Source organism: Magallana gigas, chromosome 7 (assembly GCF_963853765.1).
Source record: "Magallana gigas chromosome 7, xbMagGiga1.1, whole genome shotgun sequence".
NCBI classification, from domain to species: domain Eukaryota; kingdom Metazoa; phylum Mollusca; class Bivalvia; order Ostreida; family Ostreidae; genus Magallana; species Magallana gigas.
Window position 1 is genome coordinate 10,786,922 of NC_088859.1, and position 26,030 is coordinate 10,812,951.

The window sequence follows — 26,030 nt, forward strand, 5'->3', positions numbered from 1 at the left end:
AGTGCTTCCAATGAATGTGAACAGGTATATCAAAAACACTATCAAATTATTCAATGAATTTGAAGACAACGCACTTTTTAAAAACAAATTGGACACTGCAATTCAAATCTAGGGGGTACATGTATTCATTATTTAATTATGTAGAGATTCTTCGAAAAAAACAACAACATTAAACCGAATCAATATCGTCATTCTTTTTCAGTTTTCTGATATCAGAAAATATATCTTATGATATAAAAATAAAATCAGTTTGAATTTCTGATATCAGAGAATCGATTTTTTTTTTACATCAAAGCAGCTTAAAATTTTTAGTAGCAAGAATTCGAATTCATGATACATGTATCTGAAAATCATTTTCTGAAATCAGAAAATACATTTGATATGTAATTCTTTTATTTGCAATTTAAAAGGTTTTCACACAAACAACATCCATATACAAATTAATACTGCAGCAATACATAATCAACTGGTATTAAGAAATAAATTAAAGTTAAATAAGTTAGCATAAAGAATTACCGAATACATCTTGAAAGCTTGTTTACATTCCGCAGCAATACACAAATTAACGCGGGTTATGTATTGTTTTTGCAATGTCGCTACCTTCATATCCCTATCATAAAGACTATTATCTGGTCAGTGTTTATATCATGCATTAGATTCCACGAGACATCAAACGAGTTTTATGTTTACCTCTTCACTTCTGGAACAAAAAAAAAAAAACAAAACAAAAAAACAAAACAAAACAACAACCAAAAAACCCACAAAAAACAAAAAACACCCCCCCCCCCAAAAAAAAAAAATTACATATCTATTCCTATGTCTTAAGATTTTCTACACCATAATGCGTACGACAAAATGTTTGCTATGTCAGCCTATATTCAGATATTTATCAACAAAATAATGGACTGAAGTTATTATTTCAATTTTCATTACTCATTCAGATAACAACAAAAAGTGATTTGCATAGCTTTATTAACCAGGAGGTATATATACACAATGCATAATCATTTGATTGCGTTTGGGGAAAAAAACCCGCGGATTATGTACATAAGTATTTCATTTTGCATTCATACACCACATGAATAACAATCGAAATAATTTAAATTTTTTAAATACATACCACCTAAGCATTTAACAGGAGTTTTAAAATGTTTAAGCACTGAAAATAGTCAATTAAAAGGTAATCAAAATTTTGTAATTCTTTTTTAATAAATATTTTTAAAAAAATATCTTAAACAGCAGATAGTCTGCTGTATTTATTTAGAATAGTCAAAAGAAAAGTCACAATACACTTAGCTGTTGGGTTGCATGGTGTTTAGGATCTTTGATATACATTCAATTTATTAAAATAAATGAAAATTTAAAATTAGAAATGAATTGGGCACCTATAGGGCTACACAAACGTAGCAAATATGTATTATTATTCGTAAACATAGTTACTATCGTTATTTAAATTATTTCTTCAAACACCTTAAGCAGATAATTGAAGCATGGTATGATTCGTAAATTATCAGGGCACTCTCTTCTAAAATTTAACAAAAACTTGGACTATGGACAGTAGGCATTTTGTGACAAACTCCGATTTGACGAAGGCGGGATCTAATCATGGTTACATATGTAACTGTTCAGTTATTGGCCAATAGAATGATATAACTACACTAAATAATATGGCACTTGATCAACTTCATTCAAGATTGTATATTTCAGCTGACACAGCATCAATTTTACACAACAAAGCAGTTCTTGAAAGAAATTTTTTCCCCCAATTTTGTCACTATGAATATTAATGAGCTTCTCTGAGCGAATTAAAAGAAAGGAAGTTAGTGTATGACAAGACTTGTTTTGATGAGAAAATAAGGTATAGATAGTAGATATAGATAGTAACACACCACCGAAAGTACAAGGTATTGTTGATATGGCTCTATAATTAATAAAACGTGTTTTTGACAATATATTGCCACAGTAATTTCATTACAAATAATACTACAAATAAATAAATAAAATTTATAATAAACTGTTATCTTTATAGAACCAAAAATATATATCATTCAGAATCAAAAACACAGCAAATAGATATAATGCAAAACAACAGCCTACTTTCTTTGAAAACCAACAATGAAAATACTTCATCCATACATAAAAATGATCCTTAAGCTTTATGCTCTACAGATTTTAATATCAAAGTACAATTGATACTATTAATATAATTTGGTGTAATGGTCAAACACCTTATGTTGTTAGTTTCTAGTAGCAATTGGTTTGTTTAAGGTATTGCTCATGGTTTATCAATATCTGATTATCAGTTATTACTGATACCCGTATAATATTAGAATTACAAGCGAAAAAAGATTATAGTTACATACCACGCAACTCATTTAATTTATGACTAGATGCTATTAAAACAAAATTCTGTAAACAAAAATAACAATGCTCGAGTCATGTATTTGTTAACAAATAAAATAGTATCATATCTGACACAGACTTTGAATTTAATCATTCATGATAAACAAGATAAACTGTTATTGTGTTCACGGATATTGTATACTTGGTTATTTTCGCCCTTCTATACTTGAAAACAGTTTTGCCCCGTCTTAAATTCTCCCATACAAAGTTATGTAAAAGAGAAATAATGTGGGACATTGAAATTTGTCCAGTCTACAATTTGCCCACTGGCAACGAGGGCGAAACGAGCGAAAAAAAGAGGGGGCGAATATTTCCCTGTAACTTTATAAACAGAAAAATCAAGATTTCAATAAAAGCTCTAAAACTATAACTCGTATGTAAACAAAAACAAGACTCGACCATTGTTTACAAAACAAAGATAATTATAGAGATGGAGTAACCGAAGGGTGAAAACCAGATTAATAGACGTGTATTTTGTAAAAACAGAATACAACACAGCATAGCGACTAAGAACCAGTAAAATCAGTACAAAATGTGAAATTTTAAAAATTCTTCGATATTACTTGCACAATTAACTATTTTACCTCAGATAATGGAAGGTCTTATTGTGGTAATAATTTCTTGGGAAGTCAAGGCTTGACTTAGCATCGGTTAAAAAATACTGCCTTATAAAAATGCTTCAAGAGAGAACATGCAATTTAAAAAATGCGTTAAACTTTAAAAGAAAATAATGATCTCTAATCAACTGGTTTTTAATAAAACAAAAATGCAATTTGTAAAGATCCATGCGTGTATACCCATTTTACACCTTTTCATATACTGGTAGCTTAGTTGTCAAATCCGTCAGGCATCGGCTTTTGGTCCCCGATCAGAGTTTTTACCATTTCTTTCAGAAGTATATATCGTTTTGGTGGCAGATTCTGCTTTGATTCTTGATATTGCTGTCTAAGGTTGCTCAGTATTCTGTGTGCACGTACGAACATGTGGTCATAACATTGTAAGTAATGTTTAAGTTCGTCGTTTTCATCAGCAATTTCTGCTTTATGCATTTCTGTTACCTCTGGAAAAATTTTATTATTTATTTTCTACGTAAAAAAACCCCCGAAGTCTTGGAAAAAGTCAACATAAAAAGATGATTGCCTTTTTAATATCTTACATTAGTATCTGCAAGATATTTCCACTTACCTCTCTTCTTTTTTGGTATAGCAACATAACCTGCAAGCGCTGCAGAGTTCTGCCGGAAGCCTAATGCTCCAGTGTTGTGACCGTAGCGTGCAGCAACAGCATCATAGATATTATCGGTAGAGGCTACAAGTTGAACGAAGCAAAGTTTGCTATCTAACCCGACTCATATAATATAGACTCAAGCACAGGGATTTATTATAAGACTTTAGGAGGTTGGCACCTGAAATAATAGTAATGTCAACTATCCGAAAACCACTTAGATATAAAGAGGAGGAACTAAAATGTTCATTTATTTTATTTGTGAACCCTGTCACACGCCATTTTTTGGAAATATAGGGCCCCAAACAGAAATGATAATTTTCTGATAATTTGAAGAAATCAAACAAATATTTATAGTTCGAACAATTATTTAGTTATGATTTTAATACAGTATGAAATTGAACACATGTAGTGACTATAAAAGTAAAATCTAAGTCAAAGTTTAAAAATTCTTCTTTTACTGGTGGCTTCAAAGGTGAGTTCACAATGAACACAACAGCAGATGTTACAAAATGTTGGGGTATATAATCAATGGCAAATTATAACGCAAATAAAAAAAATAAAGTGAAGTCATCTTTCCAAAACTTTGCATACAAATAAACATACATTTAATGTCACATTTAAAAGTAAAACAAATAGGGGTCACATGTCAAAAATTTGAGATAAAGCATGAATTAAGCTAATTTTAGGCTAAAATTGGAGTTAATTTTTCTTAAATTTTATGAAATATAAGCCACAAACATGCCAAAATATATCGATAGAAATGTCAAACTATTGTTTAGATATGTTTTTCATAATATCATGAATATATCGTAATACACAAACTATCTAGAAGTTTGGTCTGCGCTGAAAATTAGGGAGCTAAAGTAACAGTAAAGTACAGTTTTGTAAAATTGTTCATTTCCTTCTTGAAAACCTTCCGCCACAAAATATAGTCCCTTGCTAAACTCTGTAAAATTGTAATTTGTTTAAGAACAATTTTATTCAATATAGTTTATTTGGCATTTTAAAATATAAATTTGCTACTAGAATTAATATTTGATGCAGAAATTTTAGACTATAGGTGACCCAGATTGGCTACCCAAAACCTAAAGAGCGAACCTCTTTAATATAATTTTACAATAACGTCATTCGTGTGTATCTTGATCAGATCACGTGATCATTCCGTATATACTAGTATCTCTACTTCTACTTACAGCAGTAAATTCCCTTGTTCTTTATCGAGTGTTTGTGTTCAGGAGCCCTGCATCCCTCCAGAACTTCGTTACTAGTCGAGGATTTGATAAGATGTTTCAACGTTTCGTAGTCAGGCGTCAGGTTTTGTTTAGTTTGATCACAATGTTGCTTGAGATTTTCTACTACATTGTACACATTCTCTTGATACTGTCGACGGACGGTGTCAAGATCGTTGCGTAGCTTCCTGTTTTTTTCCTTAAGTTGCACTTTTGTCTTAGGTAATGCTGAATTATAAAGAACTACGATAATCGCCATTTTGGAAAAAAATACAATAGTATCTAAATCTAGTTTTATTCCCTACAATATTGTTATTGTTTGTTTGCTAATGTGTCTTGCTGAAAATTGAAAACAATTACAGTACGTAAGGATGGTTCCTTTCAGATTTTTGACTTTTTGAAATAATAAAAGTGGTTCGCAGAAGGGACCTAACAAAATTTTTTTTTAAACAAGAATTGAAACGGTTTTATTAAAACTCTGTTGGAAAATAAATGCATGTTCCGTTATATTCTTTAAAGAAAAAAACTATGCCATATATCTAGATCTGTTGCTGAATAAAAATATGATTGTTACCTGCCCTCGATTTAACGTTAAATACTTATTTTACTAGTCTTTTAACAAAACTAAGCAGTAAAGAGCAGAATAGAGAACATGGAATCTATAACATTATTTTTTTCTGCATACCAACCCAAACTTCTAAATATGAATTTCTAGCATGAGTTCGACATGAAAATGACAGAAAAAAAATCAATTTTGGGGAAAAAATCCATTTCTAAAAATTGTACTATTATTCATGAAAATAAAAGCCCTTGCTATATTCGAACTCGGGACCTGCAGATCAGTAGACTAGCTGAAGATACACCCATTGCGCCACAGAGATAGACATCAAGTATTGTCGATATAAACTGTTTAACAATGCGTTCAAATCGCAGAAGGATAAAACGTACGCTCAACTAGGACCTTGGGTCACCCGAAAATAGTTCTCCAAAATGGGTGTATTAATGAGCACTTATGGAACTCTTTTACAAGTGAAGTTAAGAATGTAAATCTACTTTCTTTTTTTCTATATCCATAGGGAGACCACAGGTCACCTTACGTCCTAAAACAATGTCATAATCATTTTGTTAATCAATACGAAAACAAAAGTTATCTAACATCTGCCTAGTGTCAGTGATTCGTCAGAAGTGATCCACTTTAGGGACCAGGGGTCACCTAATGTGTAATGTCAATGGGGAGATGTCATCCGGTTATCTAATGACAATTTACAAGATTAATATTTATTGGAAGTCAGTCATTTTAGAGAGACCGGGGATTAAATTAAGTGGAATGTTCATTTGAGGTCAGAGGTTACCTTAGGTCCTAAATATGAAGAGAGGAAAAATAATTCTGGTAATTAATAGAGCAGGTGTCACTTTAAGTGAAATATTCATAATATGCCTAGAGGTCATATTATATTAGGACCTATGAATTCTATTAATCTATAGGGAAATTTGAGGTCCAGGCACGTAGCATCGGAGGGGGGGGGGCTGCCCCCAGGGATTAGGATTTTGAAGACTTTGGGGAACTTTTTTTTTGCTTATCAAGAGTTTTAAGATTTTTTGAATGACTCTGCCCCCCTCCCCCCCCCCCCACATTTTTAAGGATACAGATTCACCAGAAGCCATTCACTGTAGAGAAACAAGGGATCATTATAAAAACGATATCAATAGAGATCACCTTAGGTCCTGAATCAAGTGTTGTTATAATTTTGGTAATATATTGGAAGACCAAGTTCACCTAATGCCATTTTTGAAGATGGATAATCACTAAAAGTTCGCCACTGTAGGAGACTACCTTAACCATAAGGAACTTCAATAAGGAGACCCAACGTCACCTAAGGTCCTAATCAATGAAATGATAACCTTATTAATCTATATAGGGAGACCAATGATCACATTAAGTGAATTATCCAAAAAAAAAAGGCCAGAGGTCTGACCTTTATGCATTTTTGAAGATAAAGATTAATTCACCAGAAACAACTGTAGGGAGACTAGTGTTCACCTTACTTCGAACACCAATAAAGAGAACAGAGGTTACCTTAGGTAACCAATTAAATAATTTTGTTAATCTAAAGTGAACCATTTATAATGACACCATAGTTCATCTTTGGTCCTAGATCACTGAAGTAATAATTTTTTGTTAATCTTTAGGGAGACCGGAGGTCACATATGAAGGAGGTTCGATGATCGATTATATTATATTGATCTCCTTTATAATAAAATTCTACAAAAAGATATAGTTTATAGCTTAAAACATACTTTCTAAAATTTAAGGTAGATCTGATGCTTTAACGTTCACCACCAAACTCTATCTTTAAAAAATGTGTAAAGGATGCTGCACCAGAAGGCATCCACTGTAGAGAATCCAGGGGTCACTTTAAATAGATTTTCCAAAGGAAGACCAGAGATCACTATAAGTCCGTTATCAATGTTGTTATAATTTTAATAATTTATAAGAAGACCAGGGGTCACATTTTGTCAATTTTGAAGATGGATGTTCACCAGAAGTCAGCCACTGTAAGGAGCCTAGAGGTCACCTTTGGTATCAAATCAATCAAATAAAAATGTTGTTCACCTATAGGGAGATCAGAGTTCATCTCTTGTCATTTTACAAGATTTTACAAGGTGGAGAGCTTCAACATAATTCAGCCACTGTAGGAAGACAAGGGGTCCTCTTAAGTGGAATATCCATTAGGAGACCAGAGGTAACCTTAGGTCTTTAACCAATAAAATAATGTTGTTAATCTAAAGAGTATGGGTCACTTTAAGTAAACTATTCAAAATTACACCAGAGGCCATCTTAGGTCCTAGATCAATGAAGTAATAATTTGTGAATCTATAGAGAGACCAAAGGTCACCTTAATGTAGTTTTGAAGATGGATATTCACCAAAAGTCAATCACTGTAAGAAGGCTAAATATCAAATTACATTCACAAGGAGACAAGTGGTCAACGTGGGTCTGAAATCAATGGAGTAATAATTTTTATCTTTAGGGAGACCAGAGGTCACCTTATGTCATTTTATAGTATGGAGAGTCACCGGTCATTTGATGCATTTTGCAAATTGGAGATTAATCAGTCTTCATCCAGTAATCCACTGCAAGGTGCCAACAGGTCACCTTATATTATTTTACACAATGGAGAGTCACCGGTCAACCACTGTAGGGTGACCTTGGGTCCCCGTATGTCACTTTACACAATGAATAAATGAAATATGCCTAGGGGGACCAGAGGTAACCTAAGTTTTTTTTTTTATCACTGTTGTATTAAATCTTTATATCAATACAGAGATCTCGGGTCACCTTATGTCATATTACAGGATGGAGATTCACCAGTTATCCACTGCCGGATGCCCACAGGTCACCTTATATCATTTTACACAATGGAGAGTCACCGGTCAACCACTGTAGGGTGACCTGGGGTCCCCGTATGTCATTTTACACAATGAATAAATGAAATATGTCTAGAGGGACCAAAGGTAACCTAAGCTTTTTTTATCACTGTTGTATTAATTCTTTATATCAATACGGAGATCTCGGGTCACCTTATGTCATATAACAGGATGGAGAGTCACCAGTAATCCACTGCAGGGTGCCCACAGGTTACCTTATATCACATTTCACAATGCAGAGTCACTCACCGGTCAACCACTGTAGGGTGACCAGGGGTCCCCGTATGTCATTTACACAATGAATAAATGAAATATGCCTAGGGGGACCAGAGGTAACCTAAGTTTTTTTTACCACTGTTGTATTAAATCTTTATATCAATACGGAGATCTCGGGTCACCTTATGTCATATTACAGGATGGAGATTCACCAGTTATCCACTGCAAGGTGCCCACAGGTCACCTTATATCATTTTACACAATAGAAAGTCACCGGTCAACCACTGTAGGGTGACCAGGGGTCCCCGTATGTCATTTTACACAATGAATAAATGAAATATGCCTAGAGGGATCAAAGGTAACCTAAGTTTTTTTTATCACTGTTGTATTAATTCTTTATATCAATACGGTGATCTCGGGTCACCTTATGTTATATAACAGGAAGGAGAGTCACAGGTCATCCACTGCAAGGTGCCCACAGGTCACCTTATATCACATAACACAATGCAGAGTCACTCACCGGTCAACCACTGTAGGGTGTCCAGGGGTCCCCGTATGTCATTTTACACAATGAATAATGAAATATGTCTAGAGGGACCAAAGGTAACCTTAGTTTTTTTTAATCACTGTTGTATTAATTCTTTATATCAATACGGAGATCTCGGGTCACCTTATGTCATATAACAGGATGGAGAGTCACCAGTTATCCACTGCAGGGTGCCCACAGGTCACCTTATATCACATTACACAATGCAGAGTCACTCACCGGTCAACCACTGTAGGTTGACCATGGGTCCCCGTGTGTCATTTTACACAATGAATAAATGAAATATGCCTAGGGGTTCCAGAGGTAACCTAAGTTTTTTTTTTATCACTGTTGTATTAAATCTTTATATCAATACGGAGATCTCGGGTCACCTTATGTCATATTACAGGATGGAGATTCACCAGTTATCCACTGCAGGGTGCCCACGGGTCATTTTATATCATTTTACACAATGGAGAGTCACCGGTCAACCACTGTAGGGTGACCTGGGGTCCCCGTATGTCATTTTACACAATGAATAAATGAAATATGCCTAGAGGGACCAAAGGTAACCTAAGATTTTTTTTATCACTGTTGTATTAATTCTTTATATCAATACGGAGATCTCGGGTCACCTAAAGTCATATTACAGGATGGAGATTCACCAGTTATCCACTGCAGGGTGCCCACAGGACACCTTATGTCACCTTATGTCATTTTACGCAATGGAGTGCCATTGATCATCCCCCAGAGGATGACCGATGACTCTCCATGGCGTAAAATGACATAAGGCGACAACTGGTCAGCCTGCAGTGGAGGACCGATGACTCTGCATCGTGTTAAATGACATACGGAGACCCCTTGTCACCCTGCAGTGGACGGCCGGTGACTCTCCAAAGTGTAAAATGACATAAAGTGACTCCTGGCCACCTTGCAGCGGATAACCGATGACTCTCCATTGTGTAAAATAATATAAGGTGACCCCTGGTCATCCTACAGTGAATGACCGGTGACTCTCCATCATGTAAAATGACATACGGGGACCCCTAGTCACCTTACAAAGGATGAAGTGACTCTCCATCGTGTAAAATGATATAAGGTTACCCCTGGTCACCCTACAGAGGATGACTGGTGACTCTTCATTTTGTAAAATGACATAAGGTGACCCCTCGTCACCCTACAGTGGATGACCGGTGACTTTCAACCGTGTTAAATAACATACGGGGACCCCTGGTAACTCTGCAGTGGATGACCGGTGACTCTCCATCGTGTTAAAGGATATAAGGTGACCCCTGGTCACCTTACAGAGGATGACCGGTGACTCTCCATAGTTACAAATGACATAAGTGGACCCCTGGTCACCCTAAAAGGGGATGATCGATCACTCTCCAAAGTGTAAAATGACATAAGGTGACCCCTGATCACCCTACAGTGGATGCCCTGGTCATCCAACAGTGAATGACCGATGATTCTCCATAGAGTAAAATGACACAGGGTGACCCCTGGTCATCCTACAGATGACCAGTGACCCTCCATTGTGTAAAATGATATACGGGAAACCCTGGTCACCCTACAGTGGATTACCGGTCACTTTCCATCGTGTAAAATGATATACGGAGACCCCTGGTCACCCTACAGAGGAAGACCGGTGACTCTCCAAAATGATATAAGGTGACCTGTGAGCACCCTACTGTGGATTACTGGTGATTCTCCACCATGTTATATGACATAAGGTGAGAGTCACCGGTAATCTACTCTAGGGTGACCAGGGGTCACCTTATGTCACTTTACAGGATGGTGAGTCATTAGTCATCCACTAAAGGATGTCCACAGGTCACCTTATGTCATTTTGCACAATGGAGAGTTACCGGTCATCCACTGTAGGGTGACCAGGGGTCACCTTATGTCATTTTACACTATGGGGAGTTGCCGGTCATCCACTGTAGTGTGATCATGGGTCACCTTAACAGAAATATCATGAGTGAAAGAGAAGTCACCTCCTTACATGTATTTCCCACGCAAATGTCGTTATGATTTTGTGAACCTTATGTCATTTTACACGATGAAAAGTGACCGGTCATCCACCGTAGGGTGCTAAGGGTCACCTTAAGTGAAATATCATGAGAGAAAGAGAAGTCACCTCCTCACATGTATTTCCTACGCAAATGTCGTGATGATATTGTAAATCAATATATACGGAAACTGGAGGTCGTCTGATGCATTTTGCAGATGGAGATTAATCAGTCTTCATCCATTCTTTGACTACCTGGTGTTACCTCAGATCATTTTACAAGATGAAGATTCACTAAGGTTATTCACTGTAGGATAACCAAGGGTCACTTTAAGTGAAAAATGAATACGTGGCGTCATCAATGTTTTTAGATTGATGTTGTAATTCTTTGAGTCATTACGGAGACCAGATTTAACAAATATTTCAATATACAAGGTGAAAATTTACCAAAGCCATATCCAACGTAGGGAGACCAGGGGTCACCTTAATTGAAATATGCCTATGGGGCCCATGCAGAGGTAACCTAAGTTTTTTTTATCACTGTTGTATTAATTCTTTATATCAATACGGAGACCATGGATCAACATAATGTTATTTTACAGGATAGAGAGTCACCAGTCATCACTGCAGGGTGCCCAGGGGTCACCTTATGTCATTTTACACTATAGAGAGTGACCGGTCATCCACTGTAGGATGACCAGGGCATCCACTGTAAGGTGACCAGGGGTCACCTTATGTCATTTTACAATATAGAGAGTCACCGGTCATTTACTGTAGGGTGACCAGGGGTCACCTTATGTCACTTTACAGGATAGAGAGTCACCAGTCATCCACTGAAGGGTGCCCAGAGGTCACCTTATGTCATTTAACACTATGGAGAGTGACCAGTCATCCCCTGTAGGGTGACAAGGGGTCCCCTTATGTCATTTTACAATACAGAGAGTCACCGGTCATTTACTGTAGGGTGACCAGGGGTCACTTTGTCATTTTACAGGACAGAGAGTCACCAGTCATGACCTTATGTCATTTTACACTATGGAGAGTCATTGGTCATCCATTGTAGGGTGACCAGGGGTCCCCTTATGTCATTTTAAAGGATTGAGAGCTACCGTAGTAGCATCCACTGTAGTAATTGAAATATCATGAGTGAAAGAGAAGTGACCTTTTTACATGTATTTCCTACACGAATGTCGTAGTGATTTTGTGAATCAATACGGAAACTGGAGGTCGGCAGATGCATTTTTCAGATGGAGATTAATCAGTCTTCATCCATTCTTTGACTACCTGGTGTTACCTCAGATGATTTTACAAGGTGGAGATTCACTAACTCACTTACTCACGGTAGGGTGACCAGGGGTCCCCTTAAGTAAAAAAATCGATAAGGGGACCAGAGGTCACCAATAGTTTTAAATTGACGTTGCAATTCTTTGATTCAATATGGAGACCTGAGATTTAACAAAATATCAATATACAAGGTAAAGATTTACCAAAACCATCCACAGTGGGAAGACCAGGGATTACCCTAAGTGAATATCTAAAAGGCTACCAGACGTCAACCTGGGTCTAAAGACAATGTAGTTTTAATTTTCTTAAAATGACATGAAGTCCAGAGGTCAACGTATGTCATTTACAAAAACACCCATAAGGAGACCAGAGGTCAGTTCATGTCCCCTATCAATTAAATGATTATTTTCCTTATCTATAGGGAGACCAGAGGTCACCTTATGTCATTTACATGATAGGTATTCAGCCATGGTAGGGAGATCAGGGGTCACCTGAAGTAAAAATATGCACAAGGACACCAGAGGTCACCTCAGGTCCTTCATCAATAAAATAATTTTAATATAGAAACGGTCAGCTAATGTCATAACGAGATGACTATCCCTAAAAGCAATCCACTAAAGGTCACCTTTGGAAAGCGATGTCTGTCGTTATAATTTTGTCCATTCATAAAGGAAATCAGGGGTCACCTAATGTCATTTTACAAGATGTAGATTCAAATAAGTAATTTACTGTAGGGAGAGCAGAGGTCACATTTAGTAAAATATCCATGAGAAGCCCTGAAGTCCCCTTATGTCCTACATTAATGTAGCAATAATTTGGTTTATCAACAGGATACCAGAGGTCCCCAAATGTCATTAAACAAGATGTATACTCACTAGATGTCATCCATTTGTTAGATCATGTGGCAGCTTGAATGGAATTTCAAGATGATTGGTCCCGATATGTCCTTAATCAATGTAATAGTTTGTTGATAAATACGAACACCAGATGTCACCTTCTTTTCCAAGATAGACATTTACCTGAAGTCATTTACTGTAGAGAAACCAAGTGGTCATTATAAGAGGAATATCTAAAAGGAATTTAGAGGTCACCTTAGCTTCAAAAAGGTTTAGATTTAATTCAAAGATCAATACGTCAACCAGAGGTCAGTTATGTCATTTTAAAAGATGGAGATTCCCAACAAGCCTTCCAATGTAGGAAAACCAAAGGTCACCTTTGGTAATCGATCTATGTCGTTATATTTTTGTTAACTAATAACGAAGACCAGAGGTCACTCAATGTCATTTTACAAGATGGAGATTCAAAAACGAAATCTACTGTAGGGGACCCAAGGGTCACCTTAGGTGGAATATCCAAAAGGAGACCATAGGTCACCTTATGATCTAAATTGATGTAGTATAATTATTAATTCTGTAAATCAATACGGTGATCAGAGATCCGTTAATGTTATTTTACAAGATGAAGAATCATAAAATATCATCTATTGTAGGTAAACCAGAGTTCGTTTTAGGTCTTGGATATGTGTCGTAATAATTTTGTTAATGAAGAAGGAGATCAGAGGTCACCTTATTTCATTTTATAAGGTGGAGATAACAAAGTAATCCACTGTAGAGAGACCAAAGTAATCCACGGTAGAGAGACTAGGGATAAAATTTTATGAATTATCAATAAGGAGATGAGAGGTCACCTTTAGACCTAAATTATTGTAGTAAGTTTATAAGGTTGCCTTTGTTGTATATGATGTATCTTTAGTTAGAACACAAATTTGATGTCATTCCTTTGTTCCAGCAGTCTAAAATTTTACATGTACAGTCCGATATTAGTGAGTTTCTTAAAATAATACCGTTACTCGTAGTTACAGTACTGATATCCTTCAAAATCAGACTGTCTCAGGTAAATCAACAATGAAATTCAATAGCAGTGTTTTTAGTACGATGTATGCCGAAAACAGCTCTTTATGGAAAAAAAAAATATCACACAGTTCTCATCACTAACGGGCTCGAAAATGTCAGATATTTTTTTTATTATACAAAACTGTTTTGGCATGCATCCATTACGGAAACCAGATGTCATCTAATGTAATTTATTATTAAATCATTTTAGAGAGATTCGTCGAGACTGAAAATTTTTTGACGGACGTCTCTTCCGAATCTCAGACCAGTGCCACACAAAGTGATTCGGGAAAATTTGCCCCAACTTCGGCCGGTTGTTATGATAGAAATACGCGGAATTAAATCATCTGCTCGCTTCAACTTTTTACTTTGAACATCCCTTTAACTCTCTATCAACATAAAATGTTAGGTTCCTACCGTTAAAAGATTTATATCCCACAAAATATGAACTTGTTTATTTTTCAATTCATTTCCACACTCATTCACATCTCCAATGCTGAAGAGTTCCAGTCAAGGTCACAAATAGCCTGTTTCAAAATATGTCGTACTCAAAGATTTCAACCTTATCATTTTATGAATATTACATTATAAAATTAAAAGGTTTAGTTATAAATACCGGATATTTCCTTTTTATTTATTATAAATTCCATATTTTATTTTTTTTGGCAAATAACTTGACATCTAAATGCATGTATAAAGTTTCTGTTTGCCCTATTATAGTTTTCTATGTAAAACTACGAATACGACATATTTTGAAACAGTCTCTTTATGACCTTGACTGGAACTTTTCAGTATTGGAGGTGTGAATGAGTGTGGAAATGAATTGAAAAATAAACAAGTTATATTTTGTGGGATATAAATCTTTTAACGGTAGGAAGATTTCAACCTTATCATTTTATGAATATTACATTATAAAATTAAAAGGTTTAGTTATAAATACCGGATATTTCCTTTTTATTTATTATAAATTCCATATTTTATTTTTTTTGGCAAATAACTTGACATCTAAATGCATTTATAAAGTTTCTGTTTGCCCTATTATAGTTTTCTATGTAAAACTACGAATACGACATATTTTGAAACAGTCTCTTTATGACCTTGACTGGAACTTTTCAGTATTGGAGGTGTGAATGAGTGTGGAAATGAATTGAAAAATAAACAAGTTATATTTTGTGGGATATAAATCTTTTAACGGTAGGAAGCTAACATTTTATATTGATAGGGAGTTAAAAGGATGTTAAAGGTAAAATGTTGAAGCGGGCAGTTGATTTAATTCAGCGTATTTCTATCGTAACAATCGGCCGAAGTTGGGGCAAATTTTCCCGAATCACTTTGTGTGGCACTGGTCTGAGATTCGGAAGAGACGTCCGTCAAAAATTTTTCAGTCTCGACGAATCTCTCTGAGATTAGGGGGGAACAACTTCTTTCTACAGGCTACACCTACGTATACAGAGATAGAAGGTGAAGTACTTTGATATTTTAATGAGGAGGATTTTGTGTTACATTTAACTTATATATCCTTAGGGGGACCACAGGTCACCTTATGTCTCTATAACGTATATCATATATCTTTCAAATAACAGTCAATGTTGAATTTTTTATCCTCTATAGTGTACTTCCAATACTTAGAGGGGTATTCTTTAATAAAAATACATTTCTGCCTGTTGTATATCATTTCTAAAGGCTAGGTAGAGGTCCTAATTATTCTACTTTCACTTTGCGGTTGTAATGCACTACATTTTGTAGCGGAGTGCACAGATTTGGTAGTTGTGAATAAGCAGGTGACCTGGGGTCCTAGTTGAGCGTACGTTTTATCCTTCTGCGTTCAAATCGCCGTGTTGTGACGTATTGTCATAAAAAGTAGAAGTCACAGGGTGTCGAGGATCCTTTTAGATCTGTTTCATGTATATTTGGAGATATCCCGAACCTTTATCAGATGTTTGTAATTATACTCTGTCCCAAGGTATTTATGCACCACATTTGGAAGGCCTTTAATAAAAATCATAACTGTTACATTTTTGAAAACCGGCTATGATTTTATCGATCTTTTTGATATTATTGAGTTACATCTTCACCCGGAACTTTTTTTATTTTATTTGGATTTTTCATTTATTTGAAATACATCATGAAAATCTCGCACCTACGGGAATGTTTTTATTACTGTAAAGAGGGATGATCTCGCTTTTAATAGCGAGACTGGACTGTAGGGGGGGGGGGGGGGAATCGTTCCTAACCTGTTTAAGGTGGTAAGGGAAATCTCCGTATTGTGACGTACTGCCTTTCGAAATCAACAATAAAATAAAGAATAAATTGATGATTTTTTAATACAAAAAATTTGTTACCTAACAGCGTAGAGCAAGAAGGTAGAACTTTAAATACGAATTTGTAAGTCATGATTACGATTCCCGCTGGGTCTTTTATAATATTTACCTTTCCAAGAATTTTAAAACATTTTTTGGTTAAATATTGTAAAACTTTAAAATCTAACATGGTTTGAGTATATTGATTTCAATGTACTTTTATTAACATTAGTATGGACAGGTGTCCCATAAAACCTTAAATACCTGAAAATTGAGGACCGCACGTCTTTATGAGATAAACTGTGTACACAGAAAAAAAATTTCTCAGACAAGAAGTCTTTTTAAAATCAATATTTGTCCAAGTTTTACTAAAGATCATTGCAACAAAGTTCTAATATTGATTACTTAGTCATAGATTGGTAGGTAGCTGATTTTAACAGATGAACATGGCATATAAAGAAATCAGTTAACAGCAGTTTAAAGTTTAAAGATTCCTTAGAATATCATTTTAACGCTTGTCTATGAAAGTTAGGATACAACCGTATATAAATATATGGCATTAAATATATATACATGTAGTAACGGCTTCTTGTTTTTATGATATTTGATATGCATTCATTGTTTGGAATAAAAAAAAATAGGTGTTTGAAATTATAAATGGATATATCATATATATCGATTGAAATGAAAACGTTTTTTTAAATTTTTGAGTTAAGCATTTTATAAAACGGCCAAACTATTAAACGTGCCCGCAGTAAAAAAAAGAAGTGTACTATTATAATAAATCATCATCATAAAACCGTTATACTGTTGCCTGTGGTCGGGACATACAAGGAACAGGGATAAATCTTCATAACTTAAACAGTTTAAACTAAATTAAATCATAAACATTTCTAAACCACTAGTTTCCCGTTTAAATATTTTTTAATCGCTTATAAAACTTGCTATTTTAAAAAATGTTTTAGACTTTCCAATATTACATAAACTATAGGTGAATCTTTTAGGTTTATTTTATTTTATAGAATTATCATAGCTTTTTATATGCTCACTGTAGTAACCTCTACTGACCCACCGTCCACTTATGATATAATGTTGGTCAGAATGTTGACCACTAATGATATAATTTTATCATACACAACCTGACCGTCCGCTAATGATATAGTTTCAGATTTATATCATTAGCGGTCAAAAATCGTAACCTCTAATGATATAGGAATTTTTTTTGAAATAAGTACTACCTTGACCACTAATGATATATATTTGCACAGATGATATAATAATAATTATATATATATATATATATATATATATATATATATATATATATATATATATATATATATATATATATATATATATATATATATATATATATATATATATATATATATATATATATATATATATATTATACGCTCCGCTTCGCGTCGGTTGACACTCGTTTTCTCGGGGTGTCAATTTCAACAGTTACCCTCCCAAACAGGCACTATTTATATAATGTCACATACTTATTTCAGATTTTACCAACAAACAAAATGGAAAAAACTTTTACTTTTCCTTTGGCTGCCTAAAGATATAATAATCATATGAAATATCTCCAAGATAGTGGAGAGAAGCCAGTAACTCGAATTTTTCCAGCTTGCCATCATTCCGTTCTATTCGAACCGTCTTTACAAGAGATTGGACTTTCAGTGGGATGTTACTATCTAGTTTGCTCATCAAAACCAGATATCAAACATTTACTTTTCTTCTAATTCGCTTAGAGAACCTCATTAATATTCATAGACTGTTAAAACCGTTGCTCTGTCGTGTGAAACAGACGCTGTTTCAGCGAAATAAACATTCCTGGATGAAGTCGGACGAGTGTAATTGCGTTTATTGTATAATATAAGCGACATAGAAACCTAAACGAGTTCTTAAACAGGACAATTAGCACGTTAGACATTTAAAATGAGGGAGTTTCATACCGAAAAGATAAAATAAACAATATCTTCTTTGATAAAAAAACAAGACGAGGAAATACTCTACTAGCACTAGCTCGCACATTAGAGAATATTTTTTCTCGATGACAAAATAAATTTACTCATTGTCTTGAATTCGTTAAAAGCATACAGCCTGGGACTCAAAAAGCCTTTTTGAATATGTTGTATTGATAATACATTAAACATAATGGGTTGAGGCTTATAACTTATTGAAAACATTGTTTTAAGTATAACTGTTGAGTTTCATTGCGTTTATACTTCAATTATATCATGGGTGCGGCATTTCTCTTTGAAATTTAATTATGAATTTGATATATATACAGTTAAAATGAAAAAAAGGTGGAGCTTACCTTTGAATTGTCTTCCGTTGTGATAACTTGTTATCACACTTTTCAAAATGCATACAGAAAATATTTTAACAAATAGAGAGAAATTTTAAACATGCTTTCATATGTTTAAAAAGAAAACTGAGTTTAGTGTTCATTTTTCAAAAATAATCATACAAATCAAGCACGAGTTCGTAATTTCGTAATTAAAATAAAAAAGAAATTATTTTCAAATTCAAAACTACGATTGGTCAAGTCTGTCATGACCCTTTTCTCAGCTTTTCCGATTGATTTCAATTTTGTTTCCGCAAATTTTCAGCACACCGAGTTTCTTGGACTTGGTATTTTCTCCACAAGACACTTCCATTTTGCAAAAACTAGGTTCTACATATTTTTGTCTAATACATGAAAGAGCATTACTCTCTAACACAAAATACATTTCATCGACGATTTGATAATTATTACATAAGGCTTAGCGTCTTTAAATAAGTGGCAAACCTAACCATCCACTAGTTTCAACTGGTCCTAAATTTAACCAATACTTTTCCTAATTTTGATGGTAAAATAATCAAGTACTTTTCATATGCAAAAGTTAATTAAAAGTTTTTCATATATGACCCTTGGATGAATAAACGATAACAACCGACTTTTTCTGCACAAAGTGGTTTTTGAGTCCTTGCTTGACATCATTAATAATTTGATTAACATTTACAATACATTGTTCATTCCAAATGTTAGAAAATCCACGTATATAAAAAAGAATGCATAAAATAAATTAATGATTTCTTAAAAATTTCAAATAATGTACAATATATGAACAATTTTATTTTCTGGACGGAAAGAATTTCGCCCAGAATGAAACCATCCAAGAAAAATCCCGTTTCTCAATAAACCATATGCATATATGGTGTAGTACAACTTTTTAAATTCTGTATGTTTCAAAAATGTCAAATGGTCAAATGAATACGTTCTATAATATCTATATATTCTTAACCCAATACTTCACCGCCGTATGATAATACATGTACTTGCATTACAATTATTTCGAAAAGATGTAGCTGACATTCGACAAGTAAATTAGACTGGCTTCTTTTTTCTGATGGCTTCTGTGCCTGTTTACAAAGATGTAGTTTTTGTGATCGGCTTCGGCCGATCAATGTTGTGTCCATATGAGGCATCCGGCAAAATTTTACTCACTTTTATTTCAATTCATTTACCTTAAGAGATGAAAACATACATTAAATACAGTTCGACCTGTTAATTCAAGAATGCGCATCTTGTGTCAGGAAAATTAGAAAGGGGAAAATTTTCGCTTTGACGTACAACAACATTACAACTAAAAAAATTTGGAGGATAAACCATTCAAACTTATCTTTGATTGGACTTCTGTAGACATATTTCTAATAGCAATAAAGCATTTCCCATTCATTCCACTTTTAATCTACTTGCTCCAAAGACCATTTCTCCAGACAGTACCAAATGCCTGTTTAAAATCGACAAAGGTACAATTTCTCATACACAATTAAGAGTATGGGATAAATATTATAGTGTTAATATGGTCTAGAGTTAATCTTTTTTCTAAAACCTGCTTGGCGTCACCGTTAAGTTTGATCGCTAATGCATATATTTCTATCTGTCACTTAATATACAAGTAAAAAGTTTTTCAATGCAACTTAATAATGCTATGGATTTATAATTCTCAGGCTGTGTTTGGGTCTCCTTAGTTTTTGTATATGGGGTTAACGATACCCACAAACCATTCATCTGGGATAAAACAAGTGTCATAATATTTTGTTATATAAAAGTAGAAATAAAGAAACTTACTGTTACCTCATTATATTAGTTGTTATAATGCTTAAACAATTCATTTAGTCAGTTCTTTAACAAAGATGATTCTCAAATAAAACAATATTTGAATCTTAGTTGTTACTGATCTATAATACAAGAGTTACAACGGATCACACTTCCAAAGCACAAAGCGGGTATCGTGTTTCTTAATCTTACATATCACAAAGATCAATTCACTATAAATTATTGCAAAAATGCGATTTTACGAACACAGCGACAAAGTTCGAGCAATGTTTTTTCTTCAAAAAAGAAAAAAGAAAAAAAAAAATTTTTTCGTGAAAAGCAATATTAAATGTTTTATTGCTTCCATAAATTATTTTATAGACAGGAAAATAAAACTTTAAAAAATGCTACCCTTAAACACCTTGTAAGCATAAAAAATACTTGAGTTTTGTTTACAAAGCTAGGATACTTATAGAGACGGTGTATTTGGTAATACTAGAAATAGATTTTGTTTACACAGAAAAGAACAAAACAGGTCGTAAAATAGCAGTCGATTTTTTCTGGAAAACTTAATAATTTGTTTTTAAAAATCTATAGAAGATCAAAAATTAAAATTGCTTAAAGAGAATTTGCATCATAAAATTCATCGAATCCGTCAGGCATAAGTTTTTTGTCTTCTATCACGGCCTTCACCATCTCCTTTAGACGTGGATATTTGTTGTGTGGCCGCTGTTGCTTTGATTTTTCATATTCATGTCGGAGATTGCTTAGTCTTTTGTGTGCCCGTACGAACATATGGTCATAACACTGAATGTAATGTTTATGTTCTTCATTTTGATCAGCAATTTCCGCTTTGTGCATTTCTGTAACCTCTGTGAAAATTATAATTCTATAATGTAACCTTAAAATCTTTAAAAAGCCAACAAGAAAGGCTTGGTACCATTTTTAGTATAGAATTCTCAAATATGTTTTTCGTTGCAAGTATTAGAATCAATAACTCGTTAAACTATTAAGGTAGTTCAAGGATACAGTCATTGTTCAAGACCTTAATATCTTAATGCTTGACTTTTCTGAACGGCCGTGAATTCTGTATTCCCGTACCGTACCTCTAATCATTTTTGGTATGGAAACATAACCCGCAAGCTCCGCACAGTTCTTCAGGAGGCCAAATGTCCCTCCACTTTGACCATAGCGTGCAGCAACAGCATCATATATGTTATCGATGGAGGCTTTAAAATTAAACGAAACAAAGTTTGTTAAAGCTAAACACGATACATATGTAGACTCGAACATGCGGATAAATAAACCCCCCAGTTTCTTCCCTAAAAGTCCAAGGAAGATCCAAGTAAGTTAATAGATAAATATGATGCTTAAAACCATAGTTTTACCTTAATTAATCTAAAAAGTGAGAGTGTATAGAGTTGAGGAATTATTCTTTAACATTAAAAAGGACATCAATACAATTTGATATCTCCAGGGGATAATTCAACAATATTTCATTCGCACTTATCTTGATTAGATCACGTGATCATCCTGTACATATCTCAATGAATTTAAAAGAATAATGCCTAATATTCGTATTTTAATTTTTAGAATACCGTTATTATTACAACAGCAGCCTCCCTTGTTTTGCACGGAGTGTTTGTGTTCGGGGACCCTGCATCCCTCCAGAACCTCGTCACTGGTCGAGGACTTGATCAGACGTTTCAACTTTTTGTAGCCAGGCATCAGGTCATATTTTATTTCATCGTAACGTTTTTTAAGATTTTTTATCACACTCCAAACATTCTCTCGGTACTGACTACCGACAGTGCCTAGTTCTTTGCGTAGCTTCCTGTTTTTCTCCTTAAGTTGCTCTTTTGTCTTAGGCAATGCTGAATTATAAAGAACTACGATAATCGCCATTTTGAAAAAAAATACAATAGTATCTAAATCTTAATTCATTCCTGAAATATATTCCTTTGTCAATATACCCGGAAGTTGAAAAAATATTTAAGTATGAGTTACTTCCAGGTTTTTGATTACTTCAAATATTTAAAGTATATTCTCACTATGGACCAAGCAAAATTTATTACAAGAATAGTAGCGGTACATTAGTAAATCTGAAAATAAATGCATGTCCCATGACCTTCTAAAAATACTAATCCACATCCCTGTCTCTGGATAAAAAATTTAATAGTTAGTATAAGTTACATTGCTTTGAATAAATGTTATTTGTATATGTTTTAAAGATGGCAAATAAAAGACAATACTGTTTTTTTTATAAATCAGATTGTTCTGGAATAAGTTACTGTAATACGTCATCCATGAACCTAGACGGCAACTTAAAAGAGATTTTTTTGATGGAACAATTTAAATTGACAATTTCTCAAATATTATCTATGCTAACTCTATACTATTGTCCTTTCCGATGTAATTCATTTAATCAAATAGATTATACAACATGACTTCTACATATTTTATTTGATAAAATTAAATACATTAGAAGTAAATTATTATAGTCTGTCCCATTTATTTATTCCTTAACTTTTCGACGCTTTTTAATGAAAATAAATATAACTTTTAATCAAGTTCAGGGTGTCCCAGAATATCTGATACCATTTGAAATTCGTATAAATTAGATAATATTTGGCAAAACTTGTAAATTGAGACTAAACTGTGAATAAAAAGTAAAATCTTTTTTTTCCACAAAAATTTTTCGGAGAAAAACGTGATTTTATCTAGATTATGATGTCACAAAATTGCGTCATATTTCTTTGTTTGTAATGAATTTAAAATAAGGTAAATCGGACTAGAGAGCAGGCATCTTTTGTTTTAAAACTGTGTTATCAGTTATGGATTGCTCTTGCGATATGAGGTACTTATGGTTTCATAAACTGTTCATTTCGCCCTCGATACTGTTCTTAATATTTTGCAATATGTATAAAAGGTTATATCAAGATTATTTTCATCTGCTATTATAAGTGGCATGTCTTTTTAAAGATTGATATGGGCGAAATTCAACCAAACTGTAAGGCGTATGTCTCTTTCTTTGCAACCGGCCAAAATTGCTATGTATACATCGTTCAATAAGAGATACATAGAAAATGCAAAACATGGAAAACTATGCAAATAATGTGCGGATATCTTGGAAGCCTTTCAAAGAATATGCCCTTTTTGGTTGATATTAGTTTTCATTTTATTTACATTTATTTCATATATATTTCTACACTATGCAGTTCATGTATTTAAAAATCGAAGTCCAGGCACCCTGAATGCCTGATCGGAAAGCAACTTAAGTAAGCGACTAACTAATATTACGACCAAATAAGGAGGAGTTCAGACCACTGCGACTACCTACCTACCTACAGATACAAAGACACACAGGTTAAAGTATTTTAATGTTTTTTTATTAAGGTCAAGATCTAGTAAATGATTCCAGAGTGTCTTTTCGGAGCTAGAACCATTATGACGTCATAATTGATTTGAAGAATCTTTTTTCCCGTACTTTACGGCTTTAAAGGAATTATGTAGAAAATAAAACAATTTCTTGACATTCTATGTTAAATCATGTTAAAAAACTAATCCCGATACCTATATTCATTTTGAGATCAATTTAAAGAGGAGGTCAGGAGCTTGTTTAATTCCATTTTGGGGGAGACTGTAGGCATTCTAGACATATTTTATTAGTCAAAAAAGGACAAAACTCCGAAATTTGTTCTTTATTTCCTTCATATTTCATTGAAAATGACGGTTTAAAACATGATTTTTCATTGTTTTTCCCAAAAATTTTAGCCCCGGTACACCCTGTCAAACAAAGTTATTGTTATGAAGCATCATTGAACGAATTTATATCTTAAATTTCATAAACCTGTAGGCACCTTTCATTTACTAGATCTTGACCTTAATGAAATTTGTAATCTAATCACATTTAAGTATGAGTGAGTGAATACTACATGTGTATAGATTTAATCTATCAATGAGACAGACAGTAGTAAAGTTTTTACTTGACTAAGCTATTCAAATACATCTGATAGTAAGTGATATACTCTCTAACCATAGAGAGAAATCTAAGACAATTTTATATTAATAACATTAATGAGGTTGTTGAGTGTTAATGAATTGCTTCACATGTGTGGGGAAAGTTTGCTTATTTAATTTTTATTAGCATCATATAGATTAAATGTATATCATCATAAAAATCATCTTTTTCGTCGAAAAATGAAACAGAGTTTTTCCTTGTTACACTTCCGGGTGCCTCATATGGATACAACTGTGATCAGCCGAAACTGATCATAAAAATGTCACATTTTATTGCTTATATCAGCTAAACCAGTACAGATATCAAAGTGCGGATTTTAGGAGCTTTTATAGATGGATCAGTTTTATCGATTGATAAAAAATGCCTGGAGTTTCTCTTTAAGAGCGAATCTGTTATTAATGAGTTCGAATCTCGCTTGGGCTTAAACAATTTTCCAAAGATTTTAAAACATATCCTTTTGGTCAAATATTGTAAACGTGAAAGTATATTTATTAAACTGTACTTTTATCCACATTGATATCACAGGTGTCCCATACCACCTTAAATACCTGGAAAGTTTATGATATACTCTTTTCGCAAGTCTACATGTATATGAGATAAAATGTGCACACAGAAACGTTTTCCAAGCCAAACAATCTTTTCAAAATCAATATTTGTCCAAGTTTGAGTGAAGATTACAGCAACAAAACACAAGAACACAAATGTTCTTGACATTAATTACTAGTATATATACTGGTTCGGAGCTTATTTTCAACCAATGAACATGGCATTTAAAAAAAATTAAGTAACAACAATTTATGCCAAGTTCTTTCCTAAATTGTACTAGTCTGGTTACTTAAATTATCGTTTTTAACTACTCTGATATATATAGCATTAAAAATGATGAATAATATCAATAAAAAATATATTCTTATAATTGAATCCTCAATTTTACCATTAACCATAACTTTAACACTAATAACAAACACGAGTTTATATGAATTTAATATATTGATTAAGCCAAAAATCAACAAATTTAAAATTCACATGGAATATATCATCTTATCCAACTGTGGTATATTTTCTTACCGAAAAAACAGTTCCCTGCCATTGTTGTTATGAATTATAGCTATTACTGCAGAGAAGTGTTACAGAGTTCCTTTCTCCTTTCCTTTCCTGTTTAGGGGCGGGGTGAGTTTGGTTAGGTAAAAATCCACAGGCATATATATCACAGATAGTGCTAATACCTTCCTTTTCCTTGGAACGTTTCAATTAACATGCGATTATTCCTTGTCTTTCTTATCCTTATATCGATTGAAGTAAAAAGATGTTTTAGAGATAAGCTTTTTTAAAAAACGGCAAAACTATTAAACGTCTCCGCAATAAAAAAAAAAAGTATACAATTTTAGATATA

General features: G+C 33.7%; 2 protein-coding genes across 2 annotated transcripts; both read right to left on the reverse strand.

The window, feature by feature from the left end:
• Positions 1-1,529: 1,529 nt before the first annotated feature.
• Positions 1,530-5,133, reverse strand: LOC117686539 (uncharacterized). The gene is made up of 3 exons (XM_066067032.1): positions 4,824-5,133; positions 3,589-3,711; positions 1,530-3,463 (listed from the first exon to the last, which is right to left on the reverse strand). Exons 1-3 carry the CDS (start codon positions 5,116-5,118, stop codon positions 3,231-3,233), a joined length of 651 nt encoding a protein of 216 aa, XP_065923104.1. The 5' UTR covers positions 5,119-5,133; the 3' UTR covers positions 1,530-3,230.
• A 15,809-nt stretch (positions 5,134-20,942) lies between these two features.
• LOC105341738 (uncharacterized) lies at positions 20,943-25,873 on the reverse strand. Its single transcript, XM_034461634.2, has 4 exons — positions 25,706-25,873; positions 22,215-22,490; positions 21,723-21,845; positions 20,943-21,488 (listed from the first exon to the last, which is right to left on the reverse strand). The coding sequence occupies exons 1-4, from the start codon at positions 25,725-25,727 to the stop codon at positions 21,235-21,237; spliced, it is 675 nt and encodes a 224-aa protein (XP_034317525.2). The 5' UTR covers positions 25,728-25,873; the 3' UTR covers positions 20,943-21,234.
• Between the last annotated feature and the right edge of the window lie 157 nt (positions 25,874-26,030).

Bases quoted from the DNA above. Each gene is read 5' to 3' on its own strand.
- LOC117686539 (XM_066067032.1), bottom strand. From the start codon at position 5,118: ATGGCGATTATCGTAGTTCTTTATAATTCAGCATTACCTAAGACAAAA. The intron at 3,712-4,823 runs GTAAGTAGAAGT...TTCAACTTGTAG, and splicing joins GAACAAGGGAATTTACTGCT to CCTCTACCGATAATATCTAT. The intron at 3,464-3,588 runs GTAAGTGGAAAT...AAATTTTTCCAG, and splicing joins TATACCAAAAAAGAAGAGAG to AGGTAACAGAAATGCATAAA.
- LOC105341738 (XM_034461634.2), bottom strand. From the start codon at position 25,727: ATGGCAGGGAACTGTTTTTTCG. The intron at 21,846-22,214 runs GTATTCTAAAAA...TTAATTTTAAAG, and splicing joins CTGCTGTTGTAATAATAACG to CCTCCATCGATAACATATAT. The intron at 21,489-21,722 runs GTACGGTACGGG...TAATTTTCACAG, and splicing joins CATACCAAAAATGATTAGAG to AGGTTACAGAAATGCACAAA.